Source organism: Rhincodon typus, chromosome 27 (genome assembly GCF_021869965.1).
Source record: "Rhincodon typus isolate 14 chromosome 27, sRhiTyp1.1, whole genome shotgun sequence".
NCBI classification, from domain to species: Eukaryota; Metazoa; Chordata; class Chondrichthyes; order Orectolobiformes; family Rhincodontidae; genus Rhincodon; species Rhincodon typus.
Genome location: NC_063358.1, coordinates 22,627,857 through 22,645,860, shown reverse-complemented (window position 1 = coordinate 22,645,860; position 18,004 = coordinate 22,627,857). Strand labels below are relative to the sequence as shown.

Sequence of the window (18,004 nt, the reverse complement as noted above, 5' to 3'; positions counted from 1 at the left end):
TCAGCAGGTCTGGCAGCATCTGTGGGAGAAAGCAGAGTTAACGTTTCGGGTCTGGAAGCGTCACCAGACTTGAAACATTAACTCTGCTTTCTCACCACAGATGCTGCCAGACCTGCTGAGCTTAGCCAATAATTTCTGTTTCTGTTCCAGATCTCCAACATCCACAGTTCTTTGTTTTATTAAATCCATGCACTTATCTCCTTGTGAAGAGTGAGAGAAGGTAAAACAATGCTACAGACATAATCCAATATAGTTGTTTTATCAAACCTGCAGCAATTCTCATCTTGACAGAGAGTTTTCATTATCACTATCTTGGAGGACGTGTCAGGGTTCTGAGTTGATTAATTAATTGCCCTGCTGCAATGCACTATGCAAAGGTGTACGCCTATATTGCAACATGTTTTAGCTTGGATACTAATGTTATACAAAAGTATTCAACTCTGAATGTATAACACAATCTCTATTTAGCTGAATTCCCAATAAAGTGAAGAAGTGAGTACAAATGGGATTCCCTTTTATATATTCACATTGACTTTTTATGAAGCAAGTGGAATATCATGTCTTCTAAAGGAAATTCTCCTTCAGTCTTCGGCACAGACCACAGTACCAGGAATATTTTAAGGCTGTCTGTTGATTGAGCAATCACTTAGGATATGCATTTTTTTTGTGTGTGATGAAGCTTGACAAATCATGTGACAAGTTTGAAGTGATTGTTTTGGTGGATCTTGGTTTCTGAATTCTACCTTATGGTTATGTGCAGCTCCACCAATCAAATCAGTCATTTAATTACATTTGTAAGAACCAGAATACCTCCAACTATTGTACAACATTAAATTTGATTGTTAGGTAGAGAAGGTTCATTTGTCAGCAATCCCTTGAGGTAATATTCATTGTGAAGTGCTGGCACCAGCCCCACAGTTCTTGGGAAATGATTTCATTATCTTGAGGATTGATTATCAGGTGCTCTGCTCTCTGCATCTCCACCTACAAACTCCAGCCAGTTTGGAACACTGCACTTTAAATCTTCCATACAAAGTCTCACACACCCCTCACTTTATCAACATCAAATGCCTGTGTGTTTCTGTGTCTTAGATAATTTCAAGATCCTTATCTTCATATTCAAATTGTTTACTGTTCTCACTTCAACCAATCTGCACAACCTTCTCCGTTCGACAATTGTGAGGGGTGGAGATGGGAAGTCCAGCGGGAAATGTTTAGAGAATGAATACTTAACCCTCTTTTTGTCAGATCTGACTATTGCTCACTGCCTACTCTTCCTGGTACACCATTATAGAGTAATCAAACAGTACTGAAAACTTGTGCTCTAGAACATTCTTCCAGGACTTATTTTCCTGTTTTAAAAGTCTACCTCTTCGGTCCTAGCTTCCTTTACATTTTATTTGGTGCTGGCTTGAATCCCCTTGAGAAGTGAGACTTAGTTTTACAACAACTAAATAAATGAGTAGAACACTATTTTATAACCCGACTGGCACAATCCATCTATTTCTGTTTGATTTTGTCATGATCATTCCTTTATATTTTTGTGAAATTTGTTTTTTTATTAACATTTGTACATGAAGTTTTAGAAAAAAATGGATTAAGTAGATGAGAAATGGAAAAATGAATGGAAATCTATTTGTGATCTTGTACTGTCAGTAATGTTAAGGTATTATCACATCCGGTGATGTGAAATCGATAGTTTCAGAAAATCACAGGGCTGCTCTCTCATGAGAAGGAGATGACTGGTAGTAAGTTTAAATTGGAGGATCAGTACACCTCCAGGGAGAGGTGACGTTGAGAAAGCAGGACCTGCATGGTGTGCAAGAATTCAACTCACATTGTTGGCATCACAAATCAGCCTTCCATCCAACCAAATAAGCTAACCAATAATATCATAGATGGCATCATGGTGGTGATGGCAGTTCACTGAAGAAAGCTAAGCTGATGTAGCAAAACACACTTTTACGTATACGTTATTGTCTGGAGCTATGGATAATTATGCCAGAGGGTCCAATGTTCTTTCTGTTATATGGCTGACCAGAATCTCCCCATACTCTTATCGCCTGCCTTTAGCATGTGTTGGAACAATTTGCAGATTGATACGCAACCTGTTAGGCTGTGTTATGAATGTACCTTCCTTCGCCATTAAGTTCTGAAGTGGGACTCAAACACAGAGCTTCTGGCTGAGATGCAGGGATACCATCCAATGTGCTATTAGACTTCCCATGTGGATATTAGAAATAACACATTGGGAATAAACTACAATGTTTAGAATAGGAAAGGTTTATAGGCATACGGGCCAAATGCTGGCAAATAGGATTAGATTAATTTAGGATATCTAGTCAACATGGATGAGTTGGACCAAAGGGTCTGTTTCTGTGCTGAACAGCTCTATGAATCTATAACACAGGGAGGAAGACACATATTAATTTATAAGGTAATTGAGAAATCAGGAGAATGACTAAGAACTCTCATCCAAGACACTACCAATGATTATAAGAAAAGGTAACATAATCAAAAGGTATTGCCTAGTCAGAGATTTAAATTTTAAAGTAGAAAGTAGCTTATGAGAAAGGAAATTTGGGTGTTCTTCAATTTTTTGATTTATTGACTTTTTTAAAAACACAATTAGATATTTTTACTTTTCTTAAAAATACTAAATAAGCAATTTGTTATGCTCTTTGGAAGTCAGGGTATTAAAGAGTTAGTAACATGAGGAACACACTATTTGAATTGGCTTACCCTAAAAAAAATGAACACTTAAAAATTTGGAAAGAAAAGTAACTACATTTATGAAAGGAAACAGCTTATGACAAATTGAGATTTGTCCTGAGAATTTTCAGCATGTGTTTCATTCAATGGGTTAACAGAACCATGAAGCATTAAGTGTACACAAGGCTTACGAATAGAAAATAAACTTATAACTAAAATTATGAATATTACATACCGGAATTTTCTGTTGCTATGTGATGAATCCATTTGTACCTAGACCTCTGAAGCCGCTTGTTTGTAGGTTCCGTGGTTTGAATAAAATCTACCATATTGCAACTGAGGCTAGTGACAGTTCTCCAATCTCAAATTGCGCTAATCTAATGAGACATAAGCAATAACAGAGAAATTACTTAATCTATTACATCAGTTAAAAATACGGTGTATTATTATTTCTCAGCACAAATATTCTTCTAATGCCTTCCCAATTTCAGCTCACCAGCAGGGCAAACATGCCTGCCCAAAAGCAGACAGTGAAACTGAAGGAAAAGTGACCTAACAGATTCCTTGTGTTCAGACAAGTTCCGGTAGAACAGCATTAGCAGTGGCTTAGGAGTCAGGGTCCAAGTGGAGGAGAGCTGTTCTGAGGATGAGTCAAACTGGACTCAAAACATTAATTCTGTTTCTCTCTCCACAGATCTGTTGAGTTTCTTCAGTATTTTCTCTTTTATTTCTGAGCTGTGAAGGGTCACTGGTACAAGAAGGGGAAAAGAAAATAAATTTGTAGAACTTTTCCTCAAAAATTGCCTGTCCAGAGGAGCAGATGGCTCTCCAGTGCGCACAAGTGGCCTCATCAGGTCCAGGGTATAGAAGACATGGATTTACTTCCAATCAACTAGGTCCAATAGACTTGGGCACGAGAGAAAATGAAAACTTGAAGGCAATTTTCTTCAGCAATTCATGGGCATCCTCTGTTGAACAGTTACAGAATTGTGACAGGAACTTAGCGAGTAAGCTAAAACAGCTTAAAATATTAATTACCAGCAACGCCACAGTTCTAGGAAGCATACATTCAAAAACTGGAAAATTACAAGTGCCTATCCGATTTTCCACATCGCCCCTCAGCTCAACTTACATGATGTGCTCCTTTCAAGTGTCTGGCCTGAAAGCAGTCGAGTCTGGCAATGTCTCCAAGCTCAGTTTCTTCATGAATGCTCTGTTTATCATCTGGGAATAATTCCTTCCTTCAAATCAAGGGTGCGCAGGTTGGAAATTTGCCAATGTTGCAAGTCATTGCTTACATTGGGTGAAATTGAGGCCCATAGGTTCCTGACAACAACAGCCAATGGACATCCAAGCATTTCAAATGGAGTCCTGATGGACCCTGCCTTCATTTAGCTGGTTTGTGAGGAATATGCTGGTCATGTTTGCAGTCCCTCCCATTCGATGCTGGGGGACCTCACAACCTCTGTAGCCCAGTTTAAGTGGGTGGGCTTTAGGGAAACATATGCCAAGGAGAATCTCATGGAAATGATATGGAATTCTAAACCATCAATCTGGGGTTGTAACCATCCCAGCTGGAAAGTTTAATCTCCTGGAAACTGCTGTGAGGAACCCAGGAGAAACGTTATGGGGGCAGTGAAAAAAAAAAAAAAAAATGGACTTTTTCCAGTTTCTTTGAGCATTTTCAAGACAGAAGCCTTACTTGGTTTTGGATGTTTTACTCATTTCAAAAAGGAGCATTTAAATCATTCAGCAAACTGCTGTTAGGGTAAATCATCCAGACAGATTCAAGGTAGTTCTGGAATTAGTATGAAGCATGCTGATGTATATTGACTATTACATTTATTATTGTAAATACTTTCCAAATCATTTTCAATTTCAAAGCCAAGGTAAATACTGAATGAAGACATCACCCATGTATGGAGAGTACAAGGAAAACTCAAAAGCTAATTCAGTTCTGACCTCTCACATATATAATATATTTTTTTATTTATTAACCAGTGCTCATCCTTAATTAATTCTGCACATTCACAATCCACTTTGTGATGTAGACATGACAGAAGTGGTAGAACACTGATTCCAGTCTCTGTTACTTTATTTAGGCACCGATTGAATGTCTATGATTGCAGCCAACACACACAGAGTGGAGAAGTTGTTTTACACAACTTCAATGAGTTTCCCTCCGTTGTAAAGACAGAAGTGTGGAATTCCATTGATGATTTCTCAATGTTCAGAACCATTCATGACTCTTTAGATAGTGAAGCCATCTGTGTCTATATGCAGCAAGACCTGGGCGGCTTCCAGGCTTAGACTAATAAATGGCAAGTAACAGACACACAAGTGCCAGGCAATGGCTACTCCAGCAAGAGAGAACCTAACCATAACCCTTGACAGTCATTGGCATTGCTATCACCGAATCCCCCAATATCAGTACTGTAGCATCTTCCATGGACCAGAAACCGATTGGATCAGCATGTAAATACTGTGGCTAAAGCAGCAGGTCAGGGATGGAGAATTCTTCACCAACTAATTCAACTTGAGTCCCAGAGCCTGTCCACCATCTACATAGCACAAGTCAGCAGCATGTCAGAAGGATGTCCTTTCTACTCGTTTGGATGAGTGCAGTTCCAACAACACTCAAGGAGTTTGACACCATCTAGGACAAAGCAGCTTACTTGACTAGTACCACATCCACAAACATTCACTCCCATCACATTCACAGTAGCAGCAGCAGTGTACCATCTGCAGAATGCACTCACTATGGTTCGTTTGACAGCACCTTCCAAAGCTGCAAACTCTACCACCTAGAAGGACTAGGGCAGCAGATGCTTGAAAACATCACCACTTACAGGTTCTCCTTCAAGCCATTCATCATCCTGACAGGACAATATCACCATTTCTTTACTGGTGTTGTGTCAAAAGCTTGGAACTCCTTGCTTAGCAGCACTATTGGGAGCACCAATCCCATATAGGTTGCAGTAGCTCAAGGAGGCAGCTCACCACCATCTTCTCAAGGACAGTTAGGGAAGTGCAATAAATGCTGGCCTTGCCAATGTCACCCACACCCATGAATGAATAAAACAAAATAGCACAATTGAATATTCTGGGCTTCAGACTGTTTCATTTCTAATATCTGCAAGATTTTTTTTAAACAAGTACTTAAAGTTATAGGGTCATAAAATCACAGAACTGTACAGCATGGAAACAGACCCTTCGGTCCAACTTGTCCATGCCGACCAGGTATCACATATAAATCTAGTCCTATTTGCCAGCATTTGTCCCATACCCCTCTAAATCCTTCCCATTCATATACCTATCCAGATGCCTTTTAAATATTGTAATTGTACCAGCCTCTACCACTTCCTCTGGCAGCTCATTCCTTACACACACCACCCTCTGCATGAAAAAGCTGACCTTTAGGTTCCTTTTAAATCTTTCCCCTCTCACCTTAAACCTATGCCCTCAAGTTTTGGACTCCCCCACCCTGGGAAAAAGACCTTCTCTATTTACTCCATCCATGCCTCTCATGATTTTATAAACTTCTATAAGGTCACCCCTCAGCCTCCGATGCTTCAGGGAATATAGCCTATTTAGCCTCGCCCTGTAGCTCAAATTCTCCAATCCTGGCAACATCCTTGTAAATCTTTTCTGAACCCTTTCAAATTTCACAACATCCTTTCTACAGCAGGGAGACCAGAACTGCATGCAGTACTCCAATGGTGGCCTAACCAATGTGCTGGACAGCCATAACTTGACCTCCAAACTCCTATACTCAACGCACTGACCAATGAAGGCAAGCATACCAAATAAATGCCTTCCTCACTGTCCTCGACCTGTGACTCCACTTTCAAGGCACTATGAACCTGCACTCCAAGGTCTCTTTGTTCAACAACCCTCCCCAGGACCTTACCATTAAGTGTATAAATCCTGTCCTGATTTGCCTTTCCAAAACGAAGCACCTCACATTTATCTAAATTATACTTCATCTGCCACTCCTCTGTTTATTGGCCCATTTGATCAAGCTCCTGTTGTACTCTGAGGTAACTTTCTTCACTGTCGACTACACCTCCGGTTTTGTCGTCATCTGCAAACTTCCTGAGTATACCTCCTATATTTACATCCAAATCATTTATATAAATGAAGAAAAGCAGTGAACCCAGCACCAATCCTTGTGGAACACCGCTGGTGACAGGCCTCCAGTCCAAAAAGCAAATCCCCACCACCATCTTCTGTCTTCTACCTTTGAACCACTTCTGTATCCAAATAACTAGTTCTCCCTCTATTCTGTGTAATCTAACATTGCTAACTAGTCTACCATGAGGAACCTTGTCAAATGCGTTTCTGAAGTCCATATAGATCACGTCCACTGCTCTGCCCTCATCGATCCTCTTTGTAACTTCTTCATGTCACTTTCTAACCAGGTCTCATCCAATAGTTAAAGTGACAAATCAGGAATATAGCTCAATCATTTCTTGCATAAGCTGGTAAGTCATATCGAAGATGAGTGGTACATCATAGATTTTTAAAAATTGTTGGTAAGAAATAATTATGTAAATTTCTTAATCAGACACATAATTGTCATTAGCTCAATTATAAAATACCCATTACAAAAACACTTATTAAGATGGTGCACTAACTGCAACAGAATAAAGATACAAAATGCACAAATTGCATATGGGCCATACAACCTTACACACATTGTAAACCATAAATGAAAATCGTTTGGAACATTTTTATTTAGACTAAGAGGAGCTGCAAATCTTTTATACTGAGAGTAGTTCGCAAATGGAATGAAGTTCCTAAGGAAGTGGTGGATGCAGGTACAGTTACAAATTTAAAAGACACCTAGATAAGTATATGCATAGGAAAGGTTTGGAGGGGTATGGGCCGGGGCAGACAGGTGGAACTCGTTTAGTTTGGGATTACGTTCGGTTGGACTTAAGGGTCTGTTTCCCTGCTGTACGCCTCTATGACTCTATCACGATTGAACAGATTGATTTTATATTTAGGCACAAACTTCTTCAGCTACAACCGTACTCCTACAATTATAACATTTTGAAATAAATGGAATTACATTGTCAAGTAATTGACAATTTCTTCAGACACCTGGAATGTAATAACTTACATATGAATCAATCTGTTTTGCCAACAATTGGCATTAAAAAAAACTGCTATTGCGTGAAATTCCAAATTGTTACATTTTGTTTCGTAAAAATCTTGCCACACTATGTGTGCAGTTAATTTGATTACTTCTTGTCCGTAGCTATTGGCATTTGATCTAACACAAGAGGGCGGCAGATACCCAAATCTGAACTGCACAGCAATGTCAGATTCATTGATTGCAAATGGAAGACCTGCTAAGATTTTCCAACAGCAGGCTGACAACATAATAAGGAGCTACTGTGCACAGTCAGTGTCTTTTCCAGCCATTAAACCACAATGCTGCAGAGGCCTTTAATAGTGATTTTCTGGTCCCTGATTAATTTGATCAATTGAATTGAATTAGCTTTATTAGTGAATAAAAACAGACGGCACCTGTGACAGGGACAATTGTGTTCTGTTTTGATAAGTTGCAAGTTTGATGACTTATTCATGAATAGGATTGTACCAGTAAAAGATTAGGATTTTGATCAAATCCATATGTACTGAAGGTGGTCCATAAGTCAGAAAATAAAAATAACTGGACTGGAAAGTTGAAAGGGGAATTGGTTAGTCAACAGTTAACATAATCATTAAATCCAGGAATGAAATAGAGGAGGTTTGGATGTGTCTTTTTAAATTGGGTTTGTAGAAAAAAAATGACTAGAATAAATATACATCAGCATCTAAAAATCTCCAATGAAAATGTTCAAATAATTATTTGCTGCAACTTGGTAAATAATAATAGCTGTAATTGTGAAAAGACAAATATGAGAGAAAGATTGTTTAAACCTAAACAAGAAAAAACCCATAAAAAATGCAATGAAATTGTGAACAACACCATGGAAATTAAATTTTCTTTACAGAGTGAATTAATAGGAAACAATGGGCTGAATTTTACTTTTATGGCTAAAATGTTAATTTCATCAAGTTGCATGGACGGTTTCTCTTTGTGAGGCCTAGCGAGATTTCTCATGGTGTCTTAATAAAATTACCTCATTAGCTACCTACCCATCCCTCCCATGCCCTGCTCATTCGATTCAAGCCACATTCTACCACTCACTGCACCAGAAACAACTCGCCACTGCTGGGATATCCTGAAATGGACTGGCAACCTTGGCATAGACACCATCTTTAAACAGGCAGCTGTGCACCCAGATACACATTGTCAGTCTGGAACTACGCTTCATGGTTCATTATATATGCCCCAGGCATGGCAGACAAGGGAAGGGTATCAGCCTGCTTTGTGGGCAGGGACCTAGAGGCCCAGGTGGATAGGGTGGTGTAGAGAAGGGACATCCTGGTCGCCCAGGTCCAACAGAGGAGGCCACAATGCCAGCCTGCTCCAAGGTTACTTTACAGGTCAGCACAGTCTCATCTATCTGGAGGAATGCAGAGCAACGTAGAAAGAAAGTTCATCACTATTCCACCAGTGTTAGTGCCACCACCTTCTGTCTGATATCTCACACTCATTCGTCCTTTCTCTGCTACTGTCCCCACCTCCCACCAAGGATCATGCTCTACAACTCTTCATATTCGCTGGAAATAACTCTGCTTTCTCTCCGCATATGCTGCCAGACTTGCTGGGTTTTTCCAGCTATTTCTGTTTCTACAACTCTCATGATTGCCTGAAAAATCTGCTGCCACTCACTATCACCAAATCCAACCTCTTCACCCCATTAATCCTGTAGACCCTCTGCACAGCAAGTGACCACTGTGTCATCCACTTTCACCTGCCTCTCTCTCATTTCAGGAGGAAAACAGTCCACTATGGGGCAGAAAGAGTCATGATGGGTGGTGGGCTGCCTAACAATAGGCTCCTCACCCGTTATGAGGGGCAGGTCCTGACTCTGAGCTCCCTGAGTGTCTGGCTGACCGTGTCCAACCACAGGACTGGTATCAAATGCTGCCCTTGACTCACTGTGTAGGGACCCCCTGAGCATAGGCTACCTCCTTTGACTGAGGGCTCCTGACAACTTTCACAAGCTTTGTGCTTGCACTAAACAGCACAGCAATACCACTGTGAGCCTGGCTGAGGGGACAAAGCACAAAAAGTCAATGCAATGCAGGATGGGAATTCTGTGGGCATCCAGGGAGGTTCATAGTGAGTTAGCACAAAGAGAGCAACTAAACAACCCAGTGATGCAGCCTGGTTCAGTTCGTGAACTGGTTGAATGTCCTTGAGCCCAGTGTCCTTGCTGCAGCATTACAATGAGAACTGCCGTTGTGCCCAGAGATGCCGCATTGAAAGGCAGATGCATCCTGTAAGTGGCTCAAAGATGTGCCTTGAGAGTTCTTGGAGACTGGCTCATGTCGAATGCCAATGTCCATGCATGTGTGATGTATGTAGTCAGAGCCAATGCAGCATTCCATGAGAGGTTTGGAGCAAACAATGAGCTAAAGTCACCAGGTACTCACTCTGAGTTCCACAGCAAGAATTTGTAACATCTATTTTGCTGACAGTAGGATAGAAATCTGAATATTACTCAGACAAGATCTGCAGTTAATAAAGTCATTAACAAACAATAAGCCCCCTTTGTAGGCAACTCACTGCAGCCTAGTAAAAATATTGCCTTGCTGGCCAGAATTTAGTTAAAGGTGAGTTGTTCCTGACATTGAGTTAGGCCTGGACTTTGCACGTGACTATGTCACATTCATTATGATAGCCCATGTTGTCCAGACCCCTATGATGTTCTGTTCATCATCTTCCTTTCAGGAAACAGAAATTTTGAGATGTGACATTTTCCAAAATCACAATCCCAACTCCATCATCCATCCCATGACCACAGTATTTTCATCTCCATGAGATGTGAGCAGGCAAATTCAAGTCTGCCCCCTTCCCAAGCACACCTGAAGCAGTGCTGGATGTAATAGGATGATAAGGCTGGCTGCTTTAGTTAGCCCATTTCTGTTCTTTGAGACATTGATGTAGAATTAGGTCATTGTTAAGTCCCATAGCTCTAACCTATCAACACCACCTCATCCATCCCCACACCCCCTCATACCTCTATGCTCCCATGCCCTATATTCTCCATGCCCCTTCATGTCCCCATGCTCCTCATATCCTCTGGTCCTTGCAAATAAATAAAACGGACATTGAAAGTAAAACTTATTACAACCTCAGGCAGTGTTAAACAAAACTGACTCTCTCCTTCAAGTTACTTTGATATAGCCATATAGAGCAGAGTCCATTAGTCAGAACCATTTTGAACAGATAACCAGATGACTGTTTTTCCAGATGACCTCATTATAAACACTTGGCCAAGCTCTAAGAATGAGTATTGGACTAAACTCAGCAGGGGTCCATTTGCAAGTTTGTAGTTGAGTACTGCCTTTTTTTTGATTGATACTTTTGTGAGGCTGTAATCAATTTATAGATTCATACAGCACGGAAACAGACTCTTTGCTGTGGTTCTCATTGCCTGTCTTTTTGACACGATTAAGGGATTGAAGAGAATTCAGGCTATATTCATTGACACTGTGAATGGCTGTGGTTGATACTTTTATGAGGTAAGCCTTTTTTTCAAAGGAAATTTTTAAAGCCTCATTAGGGAAAGGCATGGAATAATGGATTGGAATGGCTATATGAGGAGGCATAAATCAGGTGAAATAAGAGGACATGAAAGGGTCATAGGGATGTGTGGGAGCATGGATGGAGTGTAATGGATCTGAGGGTCCACGGAAGGGAAAGAAGGAAATATTGGCAAGATCTTTTAAATGTACCTGCCAATACTTTCCTGATTTCTCAGCAAGCTTCCCCATTGTTCACAAGCTGATTAACCTGGTGGGATTTCTACAGGTTTCTAAATCCTTCCATTTGTGACAACAATTAGCAATAGACTTGAAATTCAAACTACCCCTCAGCTTTTATAACAGCCACCATCAATCCTGATCGAGGAAGATGGCATGAGTCAGTAATGGAGGGGTATGTTTGAAACTCCCGCCCCATGGACCTCATTTTATCAATTCCCAATTCAATCCTCACAGATGTGGGAGGGGACAATCATGCACCTGATCTTTGCCTAGACACCAACCTTATTTTTAGTGAATAGTTTGCTCCAGAATGTATTGGCAAGGGATAACACTGATTTTGACAAGAGCTGTATATTACAGGTCAGTGCCATAGGACGTCTTAGACGATTGCAAACTTTGACTGGGCCTACAGGTACAAAGCCTGATGCTCAATCAAAATTGTGTTACTGATTTAGACCAGCGAGCTGCCTGCTGCAATTCCATTGATGGCTTACTGGGAAAACACATCAAATTTAGCAGTGGGCATCAGGTACCTTCAGGGGCAGATGGTGCAGAGAGGAGAAGGTAGGATGAAGGGATTAGGAGCGCCATCTAATGGCTTTTGGGACTGCTGTGGAGCTGGGAGTTAGATTCATCTGTATTGGCATAGGTTCTGTTCTTAACAAAATTCACCTTTTGTGGGGGCAGCCCCCAGAAATGCTGACTTTACTCAGACCAGCCACATTTAGCACAGGAGTCTTAAAAGTAGACTTCAGTCCTTAAGCTTAATATAAAATAATAAAAAGTTTAAAAGTGTGCGTTTAAAAGCATGCGTTTGCTTTTGCCTTCAACAATGAGGTATCTCATTGTTGGTACGGAATGTACCCGCACACATGCCCCAACCTATTGGACAATTAGATTATCTGGTCAGTATCAGATTGCTGGTCAGAAGGACATTGCTGCCCACAAAATTATCTGCTGCATTTCTTTACATATAAACAGTGATGACACCTCAACAGCACATCCTAGGCTATGACACACCTTAGGATTTACTGAGATCATGAAAGCTGCCATTAGAAAGCTAACTGTTGCTTCTTTTGAAATGACATAAAACAGATGCAGCAAAGTCTAGGCCAATATTGTTTGTACCTTCATGTAAAATCATTACAATTGTGTCTCAGACCTAGGAAAACAACATCACTGCCTGAAATAATTTCTGAAATCATTTTTAAAAAATTAAGTGCAACTTCATTCTTCTTTAAATGTAAGAAAATAGATTCCTTTTTTGAATTATTTTGGTCTCTTCTGACTACACAACAACCAATAGAAGAACCACTCTAAAACTGGCTGCTTGCAGCTGCATGAACTGCTCAATGGGACTTTCCCTATGATTCAGCAGTAAGAGTTCCTAATACCGTGATGTCGCTTTTGCAGAAGTGCTGTAAAATTGTTTACAAAAAGTTTTTTTTCCTCAGACAGATGTTTGAGCTTTTACATTTCTAACTGTCTCTGTTTTAATGAAGAAAATTTATAGTTGGTTTTGATAAAAAGCATGATTCAGACTGCAGTATAACAGCTTGATTTTGGCAGTGCTAAAAGCACAAAAGAGGTCAGCATGAATGGCGTGATGTTACGTGTGGTTTCAAACTTGCAGCAGTACAAAGAGCAGAATTAGAATGCTTTTTTTTCTAAGTGTTTCATAATGCTTAGATCAATGAAGGATGTCACTTTGGCTACTGCAACCTCCAGAGATTAGGAATAAAGCATTGTGTCATTGAGCAGTCCTTGAACGAGGGTCAATAATGCAGACTATAGATTGTTCGAATGCAGACAGAGTGAGGAATAATGATGATAATGGGCCTGAACAGTAAGTAGGTGAAATGCACCATTAGACTTTCAGGCAATGTGGCTTAAAGTGATTTCAATTTTTCTTTTGCCATTTCCAGGGTTTTGGGGGGCAGAATTGGTTAGCTTGCAAAAATCTCAATATTTGATCAGCATGCATGACTTAAAATAATGCAGACAGTATGCAAATTTCATGCTGCCTGCTAATTATACTTATTGTGCACACAACCCAATGCTCAGTGAACTATGGAGTGAGTGCATACTGCAGCACAGGTCTCAGACTTTCGTGTAGATAGCACCACTTAAGGCTAGCCTCGACCATTTAAAGCAGACTGCATCTCTGAATGGTGATGTGCCTTCTGGCTGCAATTTGGGTTAGAAATGACAGGAGAGGAGACTGGAGAATATCTTGGAAAATAGCACAACAGGAAGTAGGACAGGAGTTATGGGTTCAAAATAATAATAAGTAACATGAAGATTGATGTTAGGGAGGGTCTTTTCTATTCAGAGTGATCAATATGTGTCACAGATTGGGTGAGAGGCAAAAGCAATGGAATTATTTAGGAATGTACAGTGCAGCAAAGGTAGAGATGTAGGTGTGCACGGGATAGAAGCATTAAGATGGGCTAAATGACCTTCACATTGATAAATATTTTAGGATCGTTAGGAGTCAAATTCTACGGAAAGGGGGAGAAAAAATTGTGGGTAACAAGTAAAACAACTAGATATGCTCTTATTTTGATACACAAAACCATTGAATTATCTCCACTGAATTATTTATGTATTTCTAAAAGTGTTAGTTTTGTAAAAAAAAATCGATAACATGCTGCTCGCTTGAGCACCTGTGCCTCCTAAAATTAAAACCTCGCCAGAGACTGAACCGTCGGAAATTCACAGAATAAACGAGTTTCATTTTCTCCCAATACCAGCCCCACCGCTCTAACGGTGGAAACTCTCTTACCTGGAACCTTTTGCCCAAGCTGGTCTTTTACTCCCATACTCGGGCTCCTCTTCATATCGCGACAGCAACTGATTGTTTATATTGGTCTCCAAGGCAACTATGTTGCCAGTCATTCCAACCCTCCCCCCACCGCCCCGCCAACATTTATTGTTATTAAGACAATAGTGTGTTGCTTTCCTACTGGAGTACGTGAAATAGCGCCCTGTCTCCAACAAATCAGCTTGTTCATTACTGGGATTAAAGCTGACTAATGTCGAGCAGTATAAAAGGAATGCGAATCCTTTTTATTTTCGGTTACGACTGAAATGATATCGTCCAGTGAAGTTATATGGATTGAACTGAGAAGTAAGAAAGGGACGTGACCTTGTTGGGACTGTATTTAGCCCCTCCACCGCCCCACCCCCATAGTCAGTGGAAAGTTGAGGAGCAAATTTTTAAGGAGATTTCAGATACAGGGGATTTTAACTTTCCAAACGTAAACTGGGACTGTCATAGTGTTAAGGGCATGGATGGGGAGGAAATTGTTAAGATGCAGGTACATTACAACATTTAAAAGACATTTGGATAAGTACACGATTAAGAAATGTTTGGACGGATATGGGCCAAGCACAGCCAGGTGAGACTAGTTTAGTTTGGGACTATGGCCGACATGGATTGGTTGGATTGAAGGGTCTGTTTCCATGCTGTATGACTCATTCAATATGAGGATGTTCCTGTTAGAGAAGGAGCAATAATCGACCTTCTGTTGGGAAACAAGGCAGACCAAGTGACTGAGGTGTTGGGGGAAGCACTTTGGGACAAATGATCATAATTGTATCAGTTTTAAAATAGTTATGGGAAAGGATAGAACTGATCAAAAAGTTAAAGTTCTAAATTGGAGTAAGACCAATTTTGGCAGTATTAAAAAGGAATTTTCAAAAGTTGATTGGGCGAGGCTATTCGCAGGTAAAGAGATGGTTGGGAAGTGGGAGGCTTTAAAAAATGAGACAGTGAGAGTTCAGAGACAGTATGTTCCTGTTAGTATGAAGGGCAAGGCTGCTAAGTGTGGAATGTTGGGGATGTGTAGAGAAATTGAGGCTGTGGTCAATAAAAAGGAGGAGGCATATGTCAGGTATACACGGCAGAGGTTGAGTATAAGGGAAGTATCACACAATCCCTACAGTGCAGAAGAAAGGCACTTGGCCCATCCAATCTACACCAACTCTCCAAAGAGTATCCCACCCAGCCCACACCTTGTACCTCCCATGGCTTATCCATCTAACCCATTCATTCCTGAACTCAATGGCAATTTAGCATAGCCAATCCACCTAACCCATACATCTTTGGACAGTGGGAAGAAAACTGAGCACCCAGATGAAGCCCATGCAGACACAGGGCGATTGTCTAAATTCCACACAGTCACTCAAGGGTGGAATTGAACCCAGGTCCCTGCTGCTGTGAGGCAGCCATGCTAACCACTGAGCCACCATGACCCTAAGGGGGTAGGACTTAAGAGGGAAATCAGGAAAGCAAAAAAGGGGATATGAGATAGCTTTGGCATTAGAGTTAAGGAAAATCCAAATAGATTCTGTAAGTACATCAAGGGCAAAAGAGTAACTAGGGACAGAATAGGGCCCCTTAAAGATCAAACACGGCTGTCTATGTGTGGAACCACAGGAGAAGAGTGAGATACTAAACAAGTATGTTGTGTCAGCATTTATTGTGGAAAAGGACATGGAAGCTAGGGAACTTGGGGAAATAAATAGTGATGTTTTGTAAAGAGTTCAGATTACAGAAGAGGAGGTGCTGCAGGTGTTAAAATGCATAAAGGTAGATAAATCCCCAGGACCTGATCAGGTGTTTCTCAGGACTTTGTCGGGAGGTAGGCAAGAGATTGCTGGGCCCCTTGCTGAGATATTTGTATCATCGACAATCACAGGTGAGGTGCCGGAAGACTGGAGATTGGCTAATGTGAGGCCATTATTTGAGAAATGCTGTAAGGAAAAGCCAGGGAACTATAGACCAGTGAGCCTTATGTCACTGGGATGGAGGGGGGTAAGTGGTCGGAGGGGAAACTGAGGGACAGGATATACATGCATTTGGAAAGGCAAGGACTGATTATGGATAGTCAACTTGGCTTTGTCCGTGTGAAATCATGTCTGACAAACTTGACTGAGTGTTTTGAAGAGGTGACAAAGAAGATGGATGAAGGCAAGGTGGCAGATGTTGTCTATAATATGGGCTTCAGCAAAGTGTTCAACAAGGTTCCACATGGTAGATCCAGGGGGAACTAGCCAATTGCATACAAAATTGGCTTGAAGGTAGGAGGCAGAGGGTGTGGCAGAGAGTTGCTTTTCAGACTGGAGGCCTGTGACCAGCGGTGTTCTGCAAGGATCGCTGAAGGGTCCATTGCTTTTCATTGTTCATATAAATGATTTGGATATAAATACAGGAGGCATGCTTAGTAAGTTTGCATATGACACCAAAATAGAGGTGTAGTGGACAGTGAATAAGGTTACCTTAGAATACAACAGGATCTTGATCAGATGGGCCCATGGGCCGAGGAGTGGCAGATGGAGTTTAATTTAGATGAATGTGAGGTTTTGCATTTTCTTAAGATAAACCAGGGCAGGACTTATACAGTAAATGATAGGGCCTTGGGGAGTGTTGCCAAACAAAGAGATCTAGGGGTGTAGGTGGATAGTTCCTTGAAAGTGGAGTTGTAGGTTTACAGGGTGGTGAGTAAGGTGTTTTGCACACTTGCCTTCATTGATCGGAACATTGAGTATAGGAGTTGGGACTTCATGTTGTGGCTGTACAGGACATTGGTGAGGCCACTTTTAGAATACTGTGACAATTCTGGTCTCCCTACTATTGGATGTTGTTAAACCTGAGAGGATGCACAAATGACTTACAAGGATGTTTCAAGGTTGGAGGATTTGAGTTAAAGGGAGAGACTGAATAGGTTCAACTTTTTTCCTTGGAGCACTGGGGGCTGAGGGGTAGCCTTAGAGAGGCTTATAAAGTCATGATGGGCATGGATAGAGTGAATAGCCAAGGTGTTTTTCCTGGGTCAGGGGAGTCCAAAACTAGAGGGCGTGAGTTTAAGGCGAAGGGGCAAGATTTAAAAAAGATCTGAGGGGTAACTTTTTCACACAGATGGTGGTGCGTGTATGGAAAGAGCTGCCAAAGGATGTGGTGGAGACTGGTACAATTGCGACATTTACAAGGTATACACGAGTAGAACAAGTTTAGAGGGATATGGCCAAATGCTGGCAAATGGGACTTGGTCAGATTGAGATATCTGGTTGGGGCAAACGAGTTGGATTGAAGAGTCTGTTTCCTTGCTCTATGACTGTATGATAATACAATGAAATACACATCTATTTACTTTGCTGACATAGAATGCTACAACGTAGAAGGCCAATCAGCTCATGGTGTCTGTGTTGGCAGAATGATCTGGTTAATCGCATCCTACCTCCTCTTTCCCACGGGGTATGTTTTTCTCCTTTAAAACAGATATCCAAGTCCCATTTTACTGAATATGCTGCCCCCATCTGACTTCCAGATCACATTATCCTACGGAAGAGAAACAGTTCCTTTCTGATGAAGGGTCTAGGCCTGAAACGTCAGCCT

The 18,004-nt window shown here is 41.0% G+C and overlaps 1 protein-coding gene across 1 annotated transcript in view; it reads right to left on the bottom strand.

Annotated features, from left to right (window-relative positions):
• stpg1 (sperm-tail PG-rich repeat containing 1) overlaps positions 1-14,497 on the bottom strand; it is a 56,451-nt gene extending 41,954 nt beyond the window's left edge. The window contains exons 1-2 of the mRNA XM_048613211.1: positions 14,390-14,497; positions 2,948-3,089 (exon numbers count right to left, since the gene is read on the bottom strand). Coding sequence (XP_048469168.1) covers positions 2,948-3,041 — 94 coding nt within the window. The 5' untranslated portion in view covers positions 3,042-3,089; positions 14,390-14,497. The remainder of the gene's footprint in view (positions 1-2,947; positions 3,090-14,389) is intronic.
• Between the last annotated feature and the right edge of the window lie 3,507 nt (positions 14,498-18,004).